Source organism: Delphinus delphis, chromosome 20 (genome assembly GCF_949987515.2).
Source record: "Delphinus delphis chromosome 20, mDelDel1.2, whole genome shotgun sequence".
Lineage (NCBI taxonomy): Eukaryota > Metazoa > Chordata > Mammalia > Artiodactyla > Delphinidae > Delphinus > Delphinus delphis.
Genome location: NC_082702.1, coordinates 7,407,788 through 7,426,557, shown reverse-complemented (window position 1 = coordinate 7,426,557; position 18,770 = coordinate 7,407,788). Strand labels below are relative to the sequence as shown.

General features: G+C 50.3%; 2 protein-coding genes, 1 long non-coding RNA gene and 4 other non-coding genes across 19 annotated transcripts; 6 read left to right on the top strand and 1 right to left on the bottom strand.

Moving 5' to 3' along the window:
* Positions 1-87: 87 nt before the first annotated feature.
* On the top strand, positions 88-9,782 carry FLT3LG (fms related receptor tyrosine kinase 3 ligand). 11 transcript variants are annotated; one of them, XM_059999860.1, is made up of 8 exons: positions 88-137; positions 486-552; positions 1,154-1,264; positions 1,595-1,648; positions 1,850-1,993; positions 2,510-2,568; positions 6,618-6,805; positions 9,419-9,782. In XM_059999860.1, the coding sequence occupies exons 2-8, from the start codon at positions 520-522 to the stop codon at positions 9,757-9,759; spliced, it is 930 nt and encodes a 309-aa protein (XP_059855843.1). In that variant the 5' UTR covers positions 88-137; positions 486-519; the 3' UTR covers positions 9,760-9,782. The 11 variants fall into 11 exon arrangements, with proteins under 11 accessions (XP_059855843.1, XP_059855842.1, XP_069396318.1 ...); XM_059999859.1 differs by having other exon boundaries at positions 2,456-2,568; XM_069540217.1 differs by having other exon boundaries at positions 1,828-1,993; positions 2,510-2,594.
* On the bottom strand, positions 5,010-10,413 carry LOC132416491 (uncharacterized). Of its 3 annotated transcripts, none has more exons than XR_009517611.1 (3): positions 10,396-10,413; positions 5,575-5,655; positions 5,010-5,462 (listed from the first exon to the last, which is right to left on the bottom strand). It is a non-coding gene; the product is annotated as an uncharacterized lncRNA (long non-coding RNA). The 3 variants fall into 3 exon arrangements; XR_009517612.1 differs by having other exon boundaries at positions 5,575-5,658; positions 10,396-10,408; XR_009517610.1 differs by lacking the exon at positions 10,396-10,413 and adding an exon at positions 6,527-6,574.
* A 218-nt stretch (positions 10,414-10,631) lies between these two features.
* RPL13A (ribosomal protein L13a) lies at positions 10,632-14,397 on the top strand. The gene is made up of 8 exons (XM_059999867.1): positions 10,632-10,716; positions 12,301-12,373; positions 12,743-12,808; positions 13,017-13,118; positions 13,322-13,407; positions 13,587-13,646; positions 13,968-14,090; positions 14,282-14,397. The coding sequence occupies exons 1-8, from the start codon at positions 10,702-10,704 to the stop codon at positions 14,366-14,368; spliced, it is 612 nt and encodes a 203-aa protein (XP_059855850.1). The 5' UTR covers positions 10,632-10,701; the 3' UTR covers positions 14,369-14,397.
* LOC132417406 (small nucleolar RNA Z195/SNORD33/SNORD32 family) lies at positions 12,417-12,500 on the top strand. Its single transcript, XR_009517840.1, has one exon. It is a non-coding gene; the product is annotated as a small nucleolar RNA Z195/SNORD33/SNORD32 family (small nucleolar RNA).
* Positions 13,158-13,242, top strand: LOC132417405 (small nucleolar RNA Z195/SNORD33/SNORD32 family). Its single transcript, XR_009517839.1, has one exon. It is a non-coding gene; the product is annotated as a small nucleolar RNA Z195/SNORD33/SNORD32 family (small nucleolar RNA).
* On the top strand, positions 13,447-13,517 carry LOC132417407 (small nucleolar RNA SNORD34). The gene has a single exon (XR_009517841.1). It is a non-coding gene; the product is annotated as a small nucleolar RNA SNORD34 (small nucleolar RNA).
* On the top strand, positions 13,722-13,808 carry LOC132417410 (small nucleolar RNA SNORD35). Its single transcript, XR_009517844.1, has one exon. It is a non-coding gene; the product is annotated as a small nucleolar RNA SNORD35 (small nucleolar RNA).
* Positions 14,398-18,770: the final 4,373 nt, after the last annotated feature.

Here is an 18,770-nt window from a genome sequence, read left to right as displayed (position 1 = left end):
CCACCAGGTGGCGCCCCTTGCACCAGCCCGATTACCCCCCCTCCCAGCTCACTATCTCCCCCCAATATTTCCTTTCACTTTCGATCTCTGGCTGTCACCCGGCGTGGCCCCTTCCACACCCAGCTGGGGCAAGCCTGGTGCGTGAGGAGAAAGGGGATCCTGGTCCCCGAAGGGCGGGGCCGGGATCCCCCTCTTGGGGCTGAGCGGAGAGGGGTGGGGGTCGGATTCCTGGGTCCCTGGCCCGGGGAGGGCTGCGGGCACCGGACGTCGGGGTTCTTAGGAGAGATGAGGAGTTTTCACCATAACCGTGCTTCACGCAGGAAGCTCTATAGAGTAGGAGGCGGAAACTTAGCCACATCAAAGGACCGAGGGAGGGGCGGAGGGGCGGGGATGGGGAGGGGCGGGGAGGTGAAGGGGCGGGAGGGGCGGGCAAGGAAGGGGCTGGGGTGCGGGGGTCCGAGACTCGCTCTTCTGTCCCTTCCAAGATCCGGCCACAGGCATGAGGGGCCCCGGGCCGAAATGATAGTGCTGGCGCCAGCCTGGAGCCCAACTGTGCGTATCCCTGGGGGTTAAGGTGGGGGGAAGGAAGAGCGGTGTCAGGATGGGCAGAGCTGAGAGGGGAGATGGACAGAGTTGGGGTGGACAGGGTGTGGGGAGATGGACAGGGGTGGGGAAGATGGACAGAGTTGGGAGGAGATGGACCGAGTTGCGGGGAGATGGACAGGGGTGGGGAGAGATGGGTAAGGGTCGGGGGAAGAAACAGGGAGGTGGGTACAAATGGTAAAGCTGGGACCCAGATCTAGGGAGAAACAGGAGAGATGAGCATGGAGGGGCAGAGGAATGGACAGAGATGAGAAAATTCTGGGCAGAAGTGAGCAGAAGTGGAGAGAGATGGGTCGAGGTGGGGAGATGGGGGGCGAAACAGATGGGGCAGAGGAGGTGAAAACTGGTCAGCGCCCGACCAGAGGCAGAAAGAGATACAGGAAAGATGGTCAGAGGTGGGCACACAGGAGCCAAGAGGAGGAGGAGCTGAGAAGTGGAAGAGCTGGAAAGGAGAAAGAGGGAAGAGAGACAAGGGGGCCGGAGGGGGCAGCCTCGACAAGGGAGGGGGCGGGGCGGGGCCAATGGAGGCCTCACCCCGCGCCGCCCGCAGACCTCGCTGCTGCTGCTGCTGCTGCTCAGCCCCCGCCTCCGCGGGGCCCCGGACTGCTCCTTCCCCCACAGCCCCATCTCCTCCACCTTCACCAGCACCATCGGCAAGCTGGTGAGCGTCCCTGCTCCAAATCTGAGGCCCAGGTTCTGTCTCTAGGTCTGAGTTCCCCCTGTCTAGGTCTCGGTGGGTGGCTCCCTGTCTCCCCACTCTGGGTCCCCGGCTCTCCTCCCCCAAGTCCCTGCTCCCTTCTCTCTGGGTCCCTGTCCCCCTCTCTCCGGGTCCCCGCCCCCTCCGGGTCTCTGTACCCCTCTCTCTGGGTCCCCATCTCCCCACCCTGGGTCCCGCCCCCTTCTCTCTGGGCCGCTGTCCCCCCGCCCCCAGGTCCCCATAGCTCTCTTTCCTCCTGTCTGCAGCCAGGCCTGACTTTGTTTTCTCCCGCAGTCTGACTACCTGCTTCAAGATTACCCAGTCACTGTTGCCTCCAACCTGCAGGACGTGAGTCACAGATGGGAGGGGCCCGGGATGGAGGTGGGAAGGAGAGATTCAAGACTCACCACCCCTCAGGGAGCCAGGCTAGTGTGCTGACCCGGCCCCCTCCTCCCCCGGGACCCTGGAGTCCCGGCCCCCAGCCCCACCAGTCTAAGCCCCCTGCCCCCTCCGCCCACGGGACCCAGAGCCTGGGTGGTCTCTCCCCAGGACGAGCTCTGTGGGGCTTTCTGGCGTCTGGTCCTGGCCCAGCGCTGGATGGGACGGCTCAAGACTGTGGCTGGGTCCCAGATGGGGAAACTGCTGGAGGCTGTCAACACCGAGATACACTTCGTCACCTCATGTGCCTTCCAGGTCAGCCCTGAACTGGGGGAACAAGTGAGGGGAGCGCGATGCTTTCCTAGGGATTGGAAGCAAAGGTCTGCTAGGACTTACTGGAGATTTCCTTTGACCTGATCAGCCTGAGGGAGGTGGAGCTGGAAGCCCAGTCCTGCTGGGGTCCCTCAGTGCTGGGAAGGGACAATTCTCTAAGTACTGGAGGATGGCCAGGGGTCTGAGCCCAATGCACCAATTCTAAGTTTGTTTCTCAGGCCCTGTTGAAGGATATTGCTAAGGGGTTCTCACCCCTAGCAACCCGGAGAAGGAGGGGATCTAAACTCCCTCCTGATCCAGGTCTGACCGCATTGCTAAGGAGGCTTCCCCCTAGCAACCTGGGGGAGCAAGGCTCCAAACTCTCTGTGAGACCCAGGGCTTGCCCTTGACCTGAGGTGACGCTAGGGGTGATGCCGTGGTGACGTCTCCCTCCCCTGCCCCCAGCCCCTCCCCAGCTGTCTTCGCTTCGTCCAGGCCAACATCTCCCACCTCCTGCAGGACACTTCCCAGCAGCTGGTGGCCTTGAAGCCCTGGATCACCCGGCGGAATTTCTCCAGGTGCCTGGAGCTGCAGTGTCAGCCGGGTAAAGGTGCCCAGCGCCCCATAGCCCACCGCCCCACCCCCTCCTCTCCCACCTTCACTAGGCCCTCACCCCTTCCACTCAGGGCTCCCCAGACCCCACCTTGTTCCTATGGGCTGTGTGACTTTGGGCCTGTCATCCCCCTCTGGGCCCCAGTTTACCCATCTCTGAGAAGGGATTAACCAATCCTGCCTGTTTCTCTGAGGTAGCTGTATGCCATAGAAATAGAATGAGAGTCACACATTTAAGTGTAAATTTTCTTGTAGCCATGTTTAAAAAAAGTTAAAAAGAAAAAAGGTTAATTCACTTATTTTTCAGGATTCTTTTTTTTTTTTTTTTTTTTGTGGTACGCGGGCCTCTCACTGCTGTGGCCTCTCCCATTGTGGAGCACAGGCTCTGGACGTGCAGGCTCAGCGGCCATGGCTCACGGGCCCAGCCGCTCCGCGGCATGTGGGATCTTCCCGGACCGGGGCACGAACCTGTGTACCCTGCATCGGCAGGCGGACTCTCAACCACTGAGCCACCAGGGAAGCCCAGGATTCTTAATGTTTGTTATTTTTTAGCGTATTATTGGTGGATTTATTTTTAAAACTTTTTTATGTTGGGATAATTACAGATTCAAAGGAAAGGAGCATAGAAACTGTACAGGGAGGTCCTGCACACCCTTCACCCAGCCTCCCCAGTGGTACCTTTTGCTTGGTAACATTAATTCTAGCACAATGTCAAAACCAGGAAATTGACATGGGTGCAATCCACAGAGTTTATTCAGAGTTTACCAGTTATATATGAGTGCATGCATGTGTATGTGTATTAGTTTGTTACAGCTGCTGTAACAAAGTACCACCAACCAGGTGATTGAAGCAGCAGCAGTTTATCTTCTTACAGTTGGGAAATTGAGGGGTGAGCAGGACCAGCTTCTTCTGAGGGCTGTGAGGGAAGGATCTGTTTCAGGTCTCTCTCCTTGGCTTCTAGATGGCCATTTTCATGTTCACATGGCACTCTCCCCCTATGCATATCTCTGTGTCTAGATTTCCCCTTCTTATAAGGATACCAGTCATATTGTATTAGGGCCCACCATTAACAACCTCATTTTAACTTGATCACCTCTTTGCAGACCTGATCTCCAAATAAGGGCACATTCCGAGGTACTGTGGGTTAGGATTTCATCATATGAATTTTGAGGGACACATTCAACCCCTAAAAGAGAGAGTGTGTGTGTGTGTATGTATGTGTATCTATGTAATTTTTTCACACATGTAGCTTTGTGTAACCACATGTGAGTTTGTGCAACTAGATCTCGTCCTAAAACTCCCATCCTAACCCCTGTCAGCCAGTAATCTGTTCTCTATAATGATGTTATTGAATTTATTATTATTATTTTTTTGGCTGTGCTGCATGGCTTGTGGGATCTTTGTTCCCCAACCAGGGATCAAAGCCGTGCCACCTGCAGTGGAAGCGCATAGTCCTAACCACTGGACCGCCCGGGAATTCTGTGATGTTATTGAATTTATTTATTTATTTAGTGGAGCCTTAACCACTGGACCACCAGGGAAGTTCCTTGAATTTAATTCTCATAATTTTATAATTTTTAAAATAATATTTAAATCACAAATTTTGGGAGGGTGCACGCCCCGCAACTTGTGGGATTTTAGTTCCCTGATCAGGGATCGAGCCAGGGCCCTCGGCAGTGAGAGCTCAGAGTCCTAACCACTGGACCGCCAGGGAAGTCCCTAAACCAGAAATTTTACTAACTCAATATTTTTTATTTAACCCAATATATTTTAACCCAAAATAATATCATTTCAAAACATAATCAATATTTTTAAAAATTATTTTATGAGGTATTTCACATCCTTTTTTCCCTACTAAGTCTTTAAGAAGTGGTGTGTATTTTACACGGACAGCACATCTCAGTTCAGATTGGCCGCAGGTCACATATTTATTCGCCACGTGAGGCAAGTGGCCGCCATATTGGATGGGCCAGCCCTAAAGTTTCAAAGTGGGGAATTCCCTAGAGGTCCAGTGGTTAGGACTCTGAGCTTTTGCCGCCAAGGGCACAGGTTCAGTCCCTGGTCAGGGAGCTAAGATCCTGCAAGCCACGCGGTGCGGCCAAAAAAAAAAAAGTTTCAAAGTGAAATAACTTTATTGGAATATGACGAGAGACCACGCCCTGTGAGAACTTAACTTGTTCAGTTTATTAAGGTTTCCTTTACGGCCAAGTATATAATCAGTTTTGTAACTGAACAAGGTCTTAGGAAAATAATAGTTTGTTTTGTTTTTTGGTACGATCAGGGTTGAATCAGTGTGTATATATTCTATCAACCTTACCTTGGTATTATCAGAGACTTTCTGTCTTCGTTATATTTATCTACAAGATGTGTCAAGTTCTGAGAGGGATGGTTAAAAACCTCCCGCTCTAGGGACTTGCCTGGCGGTCCAATGGTTAGGACTCCATGCTTCCACTGCAGGGGGGCACAGGTTCCATCCCTGGTCAGATCCCGCAAGCTGTGCAGGGGGTGCACAGACATAAGAAAACCTCCCACTCTAATTATATTCTTCTCAGTTTCTTCCTGCATTTCCAATCATTTAGTCATTTATATATATTTTTTTAATTAATTAATTTATTTATTTTTGGCTGCGTTGGGTCTTCGTTGCTGCGCGCGGGCTTTCTCTAGTTGCGGCGAGCGGGAGCTACTCTTTGTTGCAGTGCGCGGGCTTCTCATTGCAGTGGCTTCTCCTGTTGCGGAGCACGGGCTCTAGGCGCATGGGCTTCAGTAGCTGTGGTGAGTGGGGTCAGTAGTTGTGGTGCATGGGCTTAGTTGCTCCGCGGCATGTGGGATCTTCCCGGACCAGGGATCGAAGCCATGTCCCCTGCATTGGCAGGCGGATTCTTAACCACTGTGCCACCAGAGAAGTCCTAGTCATTTATATTTAACGTTGTCATTTGTATTTACATGTATCACTAATCATTCATTCAACCAACCTTTATTAACCATCTCCCTGGCGCCTGGCATTGGAGACACAGCACAGAACAAGATCAAGTCCATGTCCATGGGAGGCTGACCTGCTAATCAAGGAGACAGACGATAAACATGTAAACATATAATTAATCAGGAAAGTGAGTGTAATGAGACCCATGCAGGCAAATTAAAACAGGGTGATGGAATCATGGGCTGAGGTGGTTAGCTGGAAAGTCACTGAAAGTTGTGAAAAAGGGAACAGCCAGTGCAAAGGCCCTAAGGCAGAAACCTGCCTACCTGTTTAAGGAATCATGAGGAGGCCCCAGTGGCTGAGGCCAAGTAAGCAAAGGGGAGAAGGTGGGTGGTGAGGGTACAGAAGGAACAAAGGGGCCCAGATCAAGTGGGGCCTTGTGAGACATCATAGCTTCACACTTTGTATCTTCCATCGTTCTATTATCTGTCCATTCATCCACTCAGATATTTACTTTATGTAAATTAAACTATTAGTTAGTAAGCACTAAGTAGTAGGTTCTGGCAATAAGCCTCCTGTCACCCTCGTGTAGCTCATAGACTATTGGGGGAAGAAGACAAATAAGCAAATCGATACATAAGCACTAGACACACATTTGTCCCTTTATAAAATAAAATGTAGGGAATTCCCTGGAGGTCCACTGGTTAGGACTTCCACACTTCCACTGGCAGAGGCCTGGGTTTGATCCCTGGTCGGGGAACTAAAATCCCACATGCCGTGTGGGCAAAAAGAAAAAAAAAGTACAATGATATATTTGAAATAAAAAGTTATTAATGGCTTTAAAAAATAAATAAAATTCAACCTTACTACATGCTAGACACTGTTCTAAGCACTTTCGGTATAGTCATGCATTTAATCTTTGTGACAACCTTATGAAGTCGATACAATAATTATCCCCATTTTATGGATGAGGCGACTGAGGCCCAGAGAAGTGAGCAGCCCACCTGAGGTCACACAGCAGGACCAGGCAGGCCTTTTTTTCCTTCCCTGGCCTGCCCCTTCTTCTCAGTCACCCAGCCTCCTCTCTCCTGGCAGACTCCTCCACCCTGCTGCCCCCGAGGAGTCCTGGGGCCTTGGGGGCCACATCCCTGCCGGCCCCGCAGGCCCCTCTTCTGCTTCTCTTGCTGCTGCTCCTGCTGCCCGTGGCCCTCCTGCTGCTGGCCGCTGCCTGGTGCCTGCACTGGCGAAGGAAGAGACAGAGGATGCCTTACCCTGGGGAGCGGGTGAGCCAGTGGGGTGGGCAGAGGGCGTGGCCGGAGTTAGCTGATCCTTTGGGGGCCATAGGTGCCCTGCCTAGAGCACTGACTCCTCATCAACCTGAGGACCCTGGACTTGGTGTTGGCGTGGGTGGCATGTGTGGTGGGGGCCGGGTGGGGAACTTGAGTAGGGAAGGGGTGGGTCAGTCCGCATGCAAGAAGACCCTTCTGGGGCCATGGAGGGGGACAGACTGGAACAGACAGCAGACTGGAGGCCAAAGAGGAGGCTGCTGGGCGAGGGTTCAGGGAGAGAGGACAAGGCCTGAGCCAGGGCCGGACCATGGGGACGGAGAGGAGGGGACGGGCAGAGTCAGGGGTCAGGGATCATCGGGAGGGATGGGGCTGGAGACTGACAGGCTTGGTGGGGGGTGCGAGGAAGGAGGAAGGGGAGGTGGCGCAAGCAGAGGACGCTGGGTCTGGCCCAGTGGGGAACCTGGGGGGAAGTGGGAGATTCGGGAAAGACAGTGAGCTCAGTGGGGACCTGCAAGCATGAGGACACCGCCCACCCCGACCTCCAGGGAGGTATACAGGAGTCTACAAGCCAGGAGAGAGCGGCCTCCTGGAGCAGGCAGAGGGGACCACCTCTGCAAAGCCCTCCTGGTGTGAAAAAGGTCAGAGGGATCTAACAAGAAACATCTGGCGTCAATGGCTCACACGTAGAGTGCCTCAGTGTCTCAGGTCTTGCGCTGGAGCTTCCTACAGATTAAGTCACTTAATTGAGAAGCTGGTGCCATTATTATCCCCATTTCACAGAGGCGGAAACCAAGGCCCAGAGAGGTAAGTCATTTGCCAAAAGTCACATAGCTCGTGAGTGACAGAGCCAAGATTTGACTCTGGGCCTTCTGATTCCGGCTTCTGTGCCTTTCACTCTTTTGCCTCAGTTTCCTTATCTGCACAAAATACTCTAATAATAATCCTTCTACCATAGAGTTGTTGAGAGGTTAAGGGAAGTGACCACAAAAAACCCTTTAAGCAATGCTGTCCAAGGAAATAGAATATAAGCCACACCACACATGTGATTTTAAATTTTCTAGTAGCTGAATCTTTTTTTAAAGTAAAAATAAGCAGGTCAGTATAAAGAATATATTTTAGGGAATCCCCTGGTTGTCCAGTGGTTAGGACTCTATGCTTCCACTGCAGGGGGCACGGGTTTGATTCTTGGTTGGGGAACTAATATCCCGTAAGCCCAGTGGCGTGGTCAAAAAAAAAAGAATATATTTTATTTCACCCTGTGTATCCAAAATGTTGTCATCTCAACATGTAATCAATACTTTAAAAAATTATCAATGAGATATTTTTACATTCTTTTTTTCATACCAGGTCTTCAGAATGTAGTGTGTATGCACCACTCACAGCACATCTCAATGCATATGCCAAATTATCAGAAATATTTGATCAGTATTTAGATTCCATGAAATTTACAGTTGCATAAGTAGATTCGTATACTCAAGTTCTTTGAAACCTACAGAAGTTTTCCAATAACTAGATCACGGAACAATTTCTAAATTAAATGATCTTTCATGTCAGCATTTGTTTTGGGGAGTACTTTTTTTTTTTTGGCTGCATTGGGTCTTCGTTGCTATGCACGGGCTTTCTCTAGTTGTGGTGAGCAGGGGCTACTCTTTGTTGTGGTGCTGTGGTGCGAGGTCTTCTCATTGCAGAACACAGGCTCTAGAGTGCAGGCTCAGTACTTGTAGTGCACGAGCTTAATAGCTCTGCAGCATATGGGATCTTCCCAGACCAGGGCTCGAACCCTTGTCCCCTGCATTGGCAGGCGGACTCCTAACCACTGCGCCACCAGGGAAGTCCCGGGCAGTACTTTTTATTACAATTCTTTTTGAGATACAATTTTTTTTTTTTTTTTTTGGCCACGCCTCGCTGCATGCAGGAGCTTCCCTGACCAGGGATTGAACTTGTGCCCCCTGCAGTGGAAGCTCAGAGTTTTAACCACTGGACCGCCAGGGAAGTCTGAGATACAACTTTTTTTTTTTAAACACATTTTCTATCTTTTTTTTTTTAAGTCTTTATTGAATTTGTTACAATATTGCTTCTGTTTTATGTTTTGGTTTTTTGGCTGGGAGGCATGTGGGATCTTAGCTCCCCGACCAGGGACCAGGGACCAGGGATCGAACCCGCATGCACTGCATTGGAAGGTGAAGTCTTAATCACTGGACCACCAGGGAAGTCCCTGAGATACAATTTTCAGTTGAGAAGTTTTCCTCCTACCCTTGTCCCTGTTCACACCCTGTTTTCCCACTCTCCCAATAACCACACTATTAGTTTAAGTTTAAATTAGGTAAAATGAAAAACTCAAGTGTCTCAGTTTTGCTGGCCACATTTAGAGTGCACAGTATTCACATGTGGCTGGTATCACAGCTGTCCTGGAGAGCGCAGATCTCTCATGGTTGCAGAGAGTTAGTTCTCTTGGCCAGCAATGCCCAAACACACAGTGAGCATTCAGGGTGAATGGAGTTGTTTTTGGCATTGAGACTGTGCCAAGCCCTGAGCTTGTTGCTTTCCTCTCCTCTGTCCACGGAGCCTCAAACAGCCCAGTGAGTCATCTATCATCCCATTTTACAGAGGAGGACACTGAGGCCCAGAGAGAGGAGTCACCTGCCCGAGGACACAGAGTCGGAACTTGGAGGAAGTCAGCTAGAAACTGGTCCTTTCCTTGGCCACATTGCTCCTGTCACTGTCTCCCCAGGATGGAGGCAACGCCAGCACCCAGCAGCAGCCCCGGCCTCACCCTCCCCACTCTGTACAAAGCCCTTGTCCCCAGGAAAATGTATATAAATCATCCTTTTCTACCAGCTCTGGCCAGGCCTGTCTGTGGATGGGACAGGGTGAGTGGATGGGGCAGTTTGGGTTTGGGTCTTGGTTTTTCAGTTAATGCAGTGTTTCATTCAATACCTATTCTCTGAGGCCTCCTGGGCCCCAGGGCCAGTGCAGGTCAGGGCTGGGACCCACACGTGAGTGAGAACCAGCCCCACCCTCTCAGGGTTCCTGGTCCATGGGGGAGAAGACAGGGGCCCCAGAGAGCCCCAGTACAGGATGACACACGCTCTAATGGAGGTAGCATAGGCACTGTGGGAGCCCCGAGGATGTACCTGAGCCAGCCTGAGATAACAGGGAAGCTCTCTAGAGAGAAGGACTCAAGCCAGATTTTAGAAGGTGGGGGTGGAGGGAAGGGCATCCCAGTCAAGGGGAACCGCCAAAGCAAAGGCTTTGTCCAGAAAGTCCAGAAAGTGAGAAGCTCCTTTGGGGAACACTCAGGCATCTAGAAGTCATTCCTTCATGCGTTAGATCTCATGGGGAAGACGATCTCCACCTTTTTGACAGGTGAGGACACTGAGGCCCATACACGGCCAGGGATTTAGCCAGATCACAAGGAAGCCGGACAGGCACCGGAATCCAGATCTCTAAGCCTAGACTGAGCGCAAAAGGGCATGCCTCGTTGCCCGCTGTGGGCCTACACGTATTATCGCTTTAGGGGGTAACAGCGCTTCTCCTCCAGCCTTCTCGCCCCCGCCCCACCGCAAACACAGCGGACAACTCACGCGAGGATTACCAGCCCCTCCTAAATACGGCAACGGAGGCTGAACAGCCCCGCCCCCGCAGAGCCCCCTCCTACCCCACGTGATCTCGCCCGGCACAGCCATGGCCGCCTAGGTTCGATAGAGACGATACTGATTGGACAGTCAAAAGACGACCCGCCTTCCAGTGAGCCTTTCTGCGCACGCGCACGGCACTCTGGTCCGTGAAAAGACGGAAAGCGGCCGTGTTGCGTCACTTCCTCCGCCCCTGTTTCAAGGGATAAGAAACCCTGCGGTTAAGGTTCCTTCTTTCCCAGGCGGCTGCCGAAGATGGCGGAGGGGCAGGTACAGGCTCTGCGCGGGCCGGGGCGGTGTGGGGCCGGGGTGGGGTCGAGACCGGACCGGGGTTGGACCTCTTTTCTCTCGTAAGTGTACTGTGGAACTTAAGATCGATAACTGAGCAAAACAGAAAGCTTTCGGGGTAAGAGGAACCCAAAACGGGAATATAAAGCGGTTTTTACGCTTTGGGCTGGCTAGAATGCGGCATCATTTTTCCCCCAGGGGGCAGTGATTGGGGCTTCCAGCACAAGAAAAGTTATTTTAAAACTAGGCCTGATTTACCTTGATCTTGGCCGGGTCTTGGCCGAATTGGGCCCGTGTGTCCTCAGCGGTGGGGAAGCACGCGGAAGGCAGCTGCGCGGCCAGGGGACGAAGAGAAGCCGAGGATTGGTCAAAATGGAGGGTACTTTCGCCCTGCCCAAAGCGCGGGTTGTTTCGGCCTCGTGGGAGTGCGTATTAGGGGTCTCCTGCAGCTGTGGGTATTTTAGCGCGAAATCTTTGCAGCGGGTCGAGAGAGCTCCTGCCTACAGGGCATGCAGGCGCGAGTTGCTCTTTTCCTTTCTCCTGGGGGTCGAGGAAATCTTTAAAGGTCTGCTGGTGCTGGAAACAGGATTGTAATGAAATGTTTACAGCAGTGGGATATCCTTTGTCCTTAACGATCTGGAGGTCCTCAAGGACGGCAGCAGAAACTTAACTCTGACTTGGCCCAGTCTTCTTTGGTAACCAATTAGATATAAAGGAGGGGATGGCTCTGGAAGGGGTGTACCTGTGATGGGTCTATGGTTCCGGAAGGAAAACCACGTTTGGGGCCAGGCAAGTGGTAGAGTTCTCCGAACCTGTGTCCCTGCATTTACGGCTCCTGGTATAGTTTGCCTTGTATTCTGTGTAATTCAGCTCATTTAGTGTTCCTGAGGCAGATATTGGAGATTTGGAGGGTTTTGACCAAAGTCACATTGTCAGGAAGTCTGGTTTTAGATTCTGTAGCCTTTTACACCGGCTTCCAACAATCACAACATGTATAGGAAGCCCTTGGTAAAGAGTTGGGACTTTCACTTTTGACAAGAAGTTGAGGATTGGCGTTTGAGCAGTTCGCGGGAGGATGCAAATCTAGTCAGTACCAGAGCCAGCCAGGGCTTTTGACTACCCTTCCTAGTTTCATCTGCTCTGAACCTTCATGCTAGAAAAACATCTTTGAGACCAGGACAGAATCAGATTCTGTCGAGATTCTAAGGTTTGTATCCAGATCACAGGTTCTTCTGCCTGGAGGATCAGTATTGCTAGTCTGGATTCAGATGGTAGCTCATTCGCTGACTGTCAGGCATAATCTGGGCATAAAGATTCTTGCCCTTCAAGCAGCTGAGATGTGAGGGGAGTCCTTGGGTATCTTACCCCACTCACTGAAATCCTGAGTCATTTGCTCTCTTGGCCTTCTCTGTATAGTGAGGCTTAGTTCCTAGTTCCTGTGTCTCTTACTTGGTTAGCAGGCACCCTGGGAGGTAGGTGAAATGATCAAGTAGGGAGGAATGATTGTTTGAGGTGGGGAGTCAAAGCTGTGGGTGCCTCTGAGCCCTCTCAACCTATCTCCAACAGGTCCTGGTTCTCGATGGCCGAGGCCATCTCCTGGGCCGTCTGGCGGCCATCGTGGCTAAGCAGGTGCTTCTGGGTAAGTCTGCCCCCTGCCCACAGCTTCCCCAGACATGAGCCTCGAGGTCAGTGATGAGCAAAAATCACCATCTTTCGTTTGAGTCTGACGACCGTGAGATCAACCCCATGCACCGCTCTGAGACCTACCAGGCTCCTCCCCTCCTAGGTTGGGGGCTCTGGGCTCTGTCAGACTAACAAATTGAACTTAAGCACGAGTCCAGCTCCGCCGATTGCTGGTCTGTGACACGGGGCAGGAGACTCCGTGCCTTCCTTGTTCATTGTGGTCGGTTTGAGACAGAAGGAGCCTCCTTTCTGGGTCCTTAGCAGTAATTGGGCCTGCTTCCTAACCTTTGACCTCCTTGATTGTCTCATTTTCCATTCCCTCTAGGTCGAAAGGTGGTGGTTGTGCGCTGTGAGGGCATCAACATTTCTGGCAATTTCTATAGAAACAAGTGTGAGTGAGGGCCTGGGAGGAGGGCTGGAGAGGGTGGACCTCTGTGGGGCTCACACTTCACGGGCTCCTAAGCAGTCCCACCAGTGGGGGGAGGTCCTAGTCTGAGTTCCCGAACACGCCCTCGGAAGAAAGGTTGTGTGCTGCGTTGGAAGGAGTTACCATCTGCCTGAGGACTCTTGAGGCCTCACACACTCTCCCCTCTTGCCAGTGAAGTACCTGGCATTCCTCCGCAAGCGGATGAACACCAACCCCTCCCGTGGCCCCTACCACTTCCGAGCCCCCAGCCGCATCTTCTGGCGGACAGTGCGAGGTGAGCTGGGCCTGAGGACCACAGGGGCTGATGGGGCGGGTGGCCGGTGATGAAGACTTTTCCCACTCTTGTTCGAGTTTCCCAACCATGAGATGACTCCACATGCACTACCATCTGAGGCCGCCTGCCTGCCCGCCCGCCCAGGTGGGGCAGCGGGGTCCTCGCATGCCCCGCTGAGCAGGTCTGTTGTCCTCTGCCCACAGGCATGCTGCCCCACAAGACCAAGCGAGGCCAGGCCGCTCTGGACCGCCTCAAGGTGTTTGATGGGATCCCGCCACCCTATGACAAGGTGAGCAAGACCCATCTCCCTCAGCAGCATCTTTGTGTCTGGCGTCTGTGATGTTCTGCAGTTACCTACATTGTTTGATCCTCGTGAAAACAGCACTGGCTGAGACGCCAGCCCCAGCCAGCCTTCTTCCCTGTCTGTCCCTCACTCCAGGTCTCTAAGTCCCTCTTCTTCTCTAACAGAAAAAGCGGATGGTGGTTCCTGCCGCCCTTAAGGTTGTGCGTCTGAAGCCTACACGGAAGGTGAGTTCCGGGGTCTGCTGAGTGATGCCTTGGGGTCCCAGGCTTCCTGGAGGGTGCACCTAGGGCCCTAAGACTGGCAGATGATGTTTTTTTCTCACGATGGTCTGCGGATGCCACTGTGGGCAGTGCCGATAATGCCAATGGCTCAGCTGATGCCAGGAGGAGCAGAGAGCCCTGCCAGGGGTAGCCGTGTCTCTTGAGCATGGGCTTGCTGAAAAGTTGTATGGCTAGACTGGGATCTTCTAGGACCGGATGTCAGCTCCCTTCCCCTAGTCACCCTGGCCTCTTCTTACAGCTTCGTTTCTCCCTCTCCCCCCCCAGTTTGCCTACCTAGGGCGCCTGGCTCATGAGGTTGGCTGGAAGTACCAGGCAGTAACGGCTACACTGGAGGAGAAGAGAAAGGAGAAGGCCAAGATCCACTACCGGAAAAAGAAGCAGCTCATGGTGAGGGTGGGGCTGTGGCTGGAGGGGCACCACGTTTTCTGGGGCAGGGTCTGGGAGCTGATTACTCTTAACTTGGGTCTTAGTTGTGCCCTCAGAAGGCTCTGCGTAAGGCCCAGTGTGGGTGGCCCCCTGGGATAAGGGCAGTCCTAGGGAGCAGCCACTAACCACCACCTGTCACCTTGACCCCACAGAGGCTACGGAAGCAGGCCGAAAAGAACATAGAGAAGAAAATCGACCGATTCACAGAGGTCCTCAAGACCCATGGATTCTTAGTCTGAGCCCAATAAAATTGACTGTTTCTTCTTCATGCTTGGCCTGGCCTGCCCTTCCTCCATCGCCACCCTAGGATGTGGGGGACCCCAGGGGCTGCCATCCAGGTGCCACAGGCAGCCTGGGGCTTAGAAGACTGGGTATAGCAAAGGCGCCTTAGCCACTGCTGTTTAAGAAAGGCCTTTTTAAAAGCGTAGACATTTGTAAGGGCTGTGCAGGCAGAATTTGCCTGTGACCTATTCATTCATGAGAGTTTTAGGACATGGACAGTTCGAACAACCAGTGCTGTTGCAATACTGGCAAAAGTGAGTTGGAAGACCTAATTGGAAGGGCCACTCACATCGCTTACAGGGAGTCTGTTTAAGCTTCCCACATGGTCAGGTACTATACTCTGCAGCTGTTAGGATGTGAGAGAATGCTTGGGCAGCACGAGTCTGGGGTTCTAAAAGGTGTTTATGGGGCTTCCCTGGTGGCGCAGAGGTTGAGAGTCCGCCTGCCGATGCAGGGGACACGGGTTCGTGCCCCGGGCTGGGCCCGTGAGCCATGGCCGCTGAGCCTGCACGTCTGGAGCCTGTGCTCCACAACAGGAGAGGCCACAACAGTGAGAGGCCCGTGTACCGCCAAAAAAAAAAAAAAAACTTCTAAAAGGTGTTATGGAAGGGAAGTACGGCCCAAGGGGTCACAGGCATTGCCCTTGTGTCTTCCCTATATTTTGTGATCCAAAACTAATAAATTATTTTTAAAGAAGTTTGGCGTCTTTGCAGTGTGTGTCTGCCATAGAGGCAGGCCCAGGGGAGCAAGGCCCTCGGCGGATGGGAGGCTTTGAAGAATAAAACTGGCTGTGCTCTTTCTGCAGATGATGGATTAGAAACTGCCTTTCGTGGAGGAGTTGGCCCTTGTAGAGACTGACATGCCAAGGAATTTGAGGTGCCTATGAGATTGGTATTTACGACCTGTAGAGCCTGGTGTTGCCCAGTTTGCATAAAGTTGTCTTCCCTAATTCAGCTGCAAAGTATGGAATTGCCACCATTCTCTAAAACTGGTTCCTCACTGTGGGGCATGTGGTCTCTTCCAGTCTGCCACGCCAGGCCACGCTTAATGTGAAGAAATGGACAAGAAAAACACTTTGTAAATGGTGGTTAGGCATTAGAGAAAGTGGGATTTGAAAGCTCTTGGTGCTTTGTAAGATTAAAACTAGGCTGGTTAGATCTGCCAGGGTGAGTCCCTGAAAGGGTAAACATTAGGGTACCCAGCCCTGGACAGTCACCCTTGGTCACCTCTCAATACTTGACCCAGGTGGGCCCCCATCCCCATCTTACTGATGAGAGTTATATGCAGTCAGCAGTGTCAGCCAGGATGACACTCAGGGGTCTGGTGTGACGAAGGTACGCACATCTGTACTGGGAAGAAAGCTAGATTTGTGCTGCCCTTGGGACTGGTAGGCAATACTTGCTAGTTGGTTCACGGGGCAGATCATAACTTGGCGCACTGTGCCGTTCTCTTGCTTAATCTCCAAAATGTCTAATATACCACAGTGGCTTAAATTTTCTCTAAGAAAATCATTTTGCAAGTGGGTGCCCTACCCCTCCTGGGGCTCCTGCTCACCAGCAGAGCTGCCTACAGAAGCAACTGAAAACCAGAGTTTAAGTCTTAAGTTTAATAGGACTGCATGTAAAAGCACAATATAATCCCCTGGAAACCACAATCCCTTATATTTGGCTTAAAAATGTAAAACTTGCCACTTCTAAAGACACCCACCATTAAAGAGATGAAGACAGGTCAGACTGGGAGAAGTTATTTGCATATCATCTCTTGCAGGACTTGAATGCCAAATATATAGAAAAACTCTTTAAAACTCAGTAACAAAGAGATAATCAAATAAAACCGGCCAAAACATGAAAACACGTTTCACCAAAGAAGATACACAAATGCCAATAAATACATGAGAAGATGCTCCTCATTCCTCAGAATGCAAATGAAATCTCCAGGCATAACCTTAATCATTCCTGCGGAACAAGTACAGGGAATCAGAACCTCTGGGCCAACAGAATGAACGTTTTCAAAGCTCCAGTTCCATCTTGCCCAACTGCCCACAACCAAAGCACCCTCCAACAGAACGTGACGTGCCAGTCCCAGGTCAGCCTCATCTCCTGGTCTGTGGGTGGGGTGCAGGGATAACGTCTTGTTTTAATAGACATTTCTGTGCTCACTGGGGAGGGCGAGGGTCTCCAGGTCTCCTAGCTTTTGGATTTCTGTTGTGAAATGCTAGTAAATGTCTGAAATCTGGCAGAGACAGGGAAATACGCCCTCAAGTGGTAACTAGAGTCAGCTGAAGTTTATTATTGGGCACCAAAGCTGTTCACACTGCAGTTAAAAAAATCGATGTGGTGGGTTGTAAGTAGCCTTAAAATGATAATGAAATTGAGGGGCTTCCCTGGTGGTCCAGCGGTTAAGACTCCACGCTCCCAATGCAGGGGGCCGGGTTCGATCCCTGGTCAGGGAACTAGATTGCGCATGCCGCAACTAAAAAGATAAGGATCCTGCATGTCACAACTAAGACCTGGCCAAGCCAAATAAATAAATAAATAATTTAAGTAATAGTGATGATAATGAAACAATATAAATGAAAAGGAAAAAAATCAGTATTACAGAAAGGAAAGGAGAGAGGTAAAAGACTGAAAAATTAGAAAAGAGGCAGAGAGAAAGGCAGAGGAGGCTGAGAGAGGTGTGTGTGTTTGGTCACAATGCAAAATGCATTTCCTACTGTGGGTTGTGATCAAAAATGTCTAGGAAGCTAAGGACCTAAACATCTCCAGTTCGCCCTCACCCCTTCAGAGTGAAGCAGTATTTCTTTTTTTTTTTTTTTTTTTTAGTATTTCTTTTCTTTATTCTTCCCTTATCAAAATCTCACCAGCTGCTCTGAGCAATTTGCAAAATATTGAGCATTTAAGACACCAGACAGGAAATCATACCTAATCTCACCACCTGGAGATGTAAACCACCAGGGCAATATCATGCATTTCCTTCCAGGCTTTTTTCTAAGTTACAAACTTTTATGCAGACTTTTATAGGTAACTTTTGTACATAGTTTAGCACACATTGTAGACAGCAACTCCGGGTCCTGCTTTTTTTTTTTTTTTTTTTAACTAAATATCATAAATCCTTTCTAAGTCATTCAAAAACTCCAGAACTTACTTTTTCTTCAAAAAATAAATTATAAAGCTACTACAAGGTCACTGGGGGGAAGACATAGCAGGTTCTAAAATGAAAAGTCCCTCAATGCCACCCCAGAGGGACTGAAACAATGATAATTAAAAATGTATCATTCATCACCTATATGTGGAATCTAAAATATGACACAGATGAACTTATGAAACAGAAACAGACTCACAGATATAGAGAACAAACGTGGTTGCTATGCGGGGCTGTGGGGGAGGGATAGATTGGGAGTTTGGGATTAGCAGATGCCAACTATTACATAAATAGGCTGGGAAAGCAAGGTCCTACTGTGTAGCACAGGGAACTATATTCAATATCCTGTGATAAACCATAATGGAAAAGAATGAAAATGTATATATATGTATAACCGAATCACTTTGCTGTACAGCAGAAATTAACAACATTGTAAATCAACTATACTTCCATAAAATAAATTTTAAAAAATGTTCAAAATTCACAAAGCTATTAAGTGTAAAAGAAATTTAAATAAACTTCAAATGATTTTTTGTAAGTTTGTAGCATTTATATTTCTGAAGTTATTACAACTTAAAAGACATCATATATATTACATATACATATATATGCAACCAGCCTTCGCTGTCTAGAAGGGCATTTTTTTTTTTTTTTTTTTTTGCGGTACGCGGGCCTCTCACTGTTGTGGCGTCTCCCGCCGTGGAGCACAGGCTCTGGACGCGCAGTCTCAGTGGCCATGGCCCACGGGCCCAGCCGCTCCGCGGCATGTGGGATCTTCCCAGACCGGGGCACGAACCCGTGTCCCCTGCATCGGCAGGCAGACTCAACCACTGCGCCACCAGGAAGCCCTATGAGGGCATTTTTTATGTTGATAAAAAATATTCTAAATCTTCGCTGTTCAATATGCAAGCCACTAGCCACATGTGATTACTGAGCATTTGCAGTATGAATAGAATGAGTGAAAAATTGAATTTTAAATGTTATTCAATTTAAATAACCACATGTAACTAATGGCTGTTACTGGACAATGTAGTCTATAATACCTAAAAAGATAAGCCACACTATATCATGTAATAAGCTTTAAAAAATGCATTAAACAACAAGGACCTACTGTATAGTACAGGGAACTGTATTCAATATCCTGTGATAAACCATAATGGAAAAGAATATGAAAAAGAAATATATATGTAAAAAATTGCAGTCGTCCTATAGATTGTC

Coding starts and splice junctions, on each gene's coding strand:
- FLT3LG (XM_069540215.1), top strand. CDS start 520: ATGATAGTGCTGGCGCCAGCCTGGAGCCCAACT. Junction 2,595..6,617: donor GGAGCTGCAGTGTCAGCCGG/GTAAAGGTGCCC, acceptor CTCTCCTGGCAG/ACTCCTCCACCCTGCTGCCC. Junction 6,806..9,418: donor TGCCTTACCCTGGGGAGCGG/GTGAGCCAGTGG, acceptor CCCATTTTACAG/AGGAGGACACTGAGGCCCAG.
- RPL13A (XM_059999867.1), top strand. Junction 13,408..13,586: donor TCCCGCCACCCTATGACAAG/GTGAGCAAGACC, acceptor CTTCTCTAACAG/AAAAAGCGGATGGTGGTTCC. Junction 13,647..13,967: donor GTCTGAAGCCTACACGGAAG/GTGAGTTCCGGG, acceptor CTCCCCCCCCAG/TTTGCCTACCTAGGGCGCCT.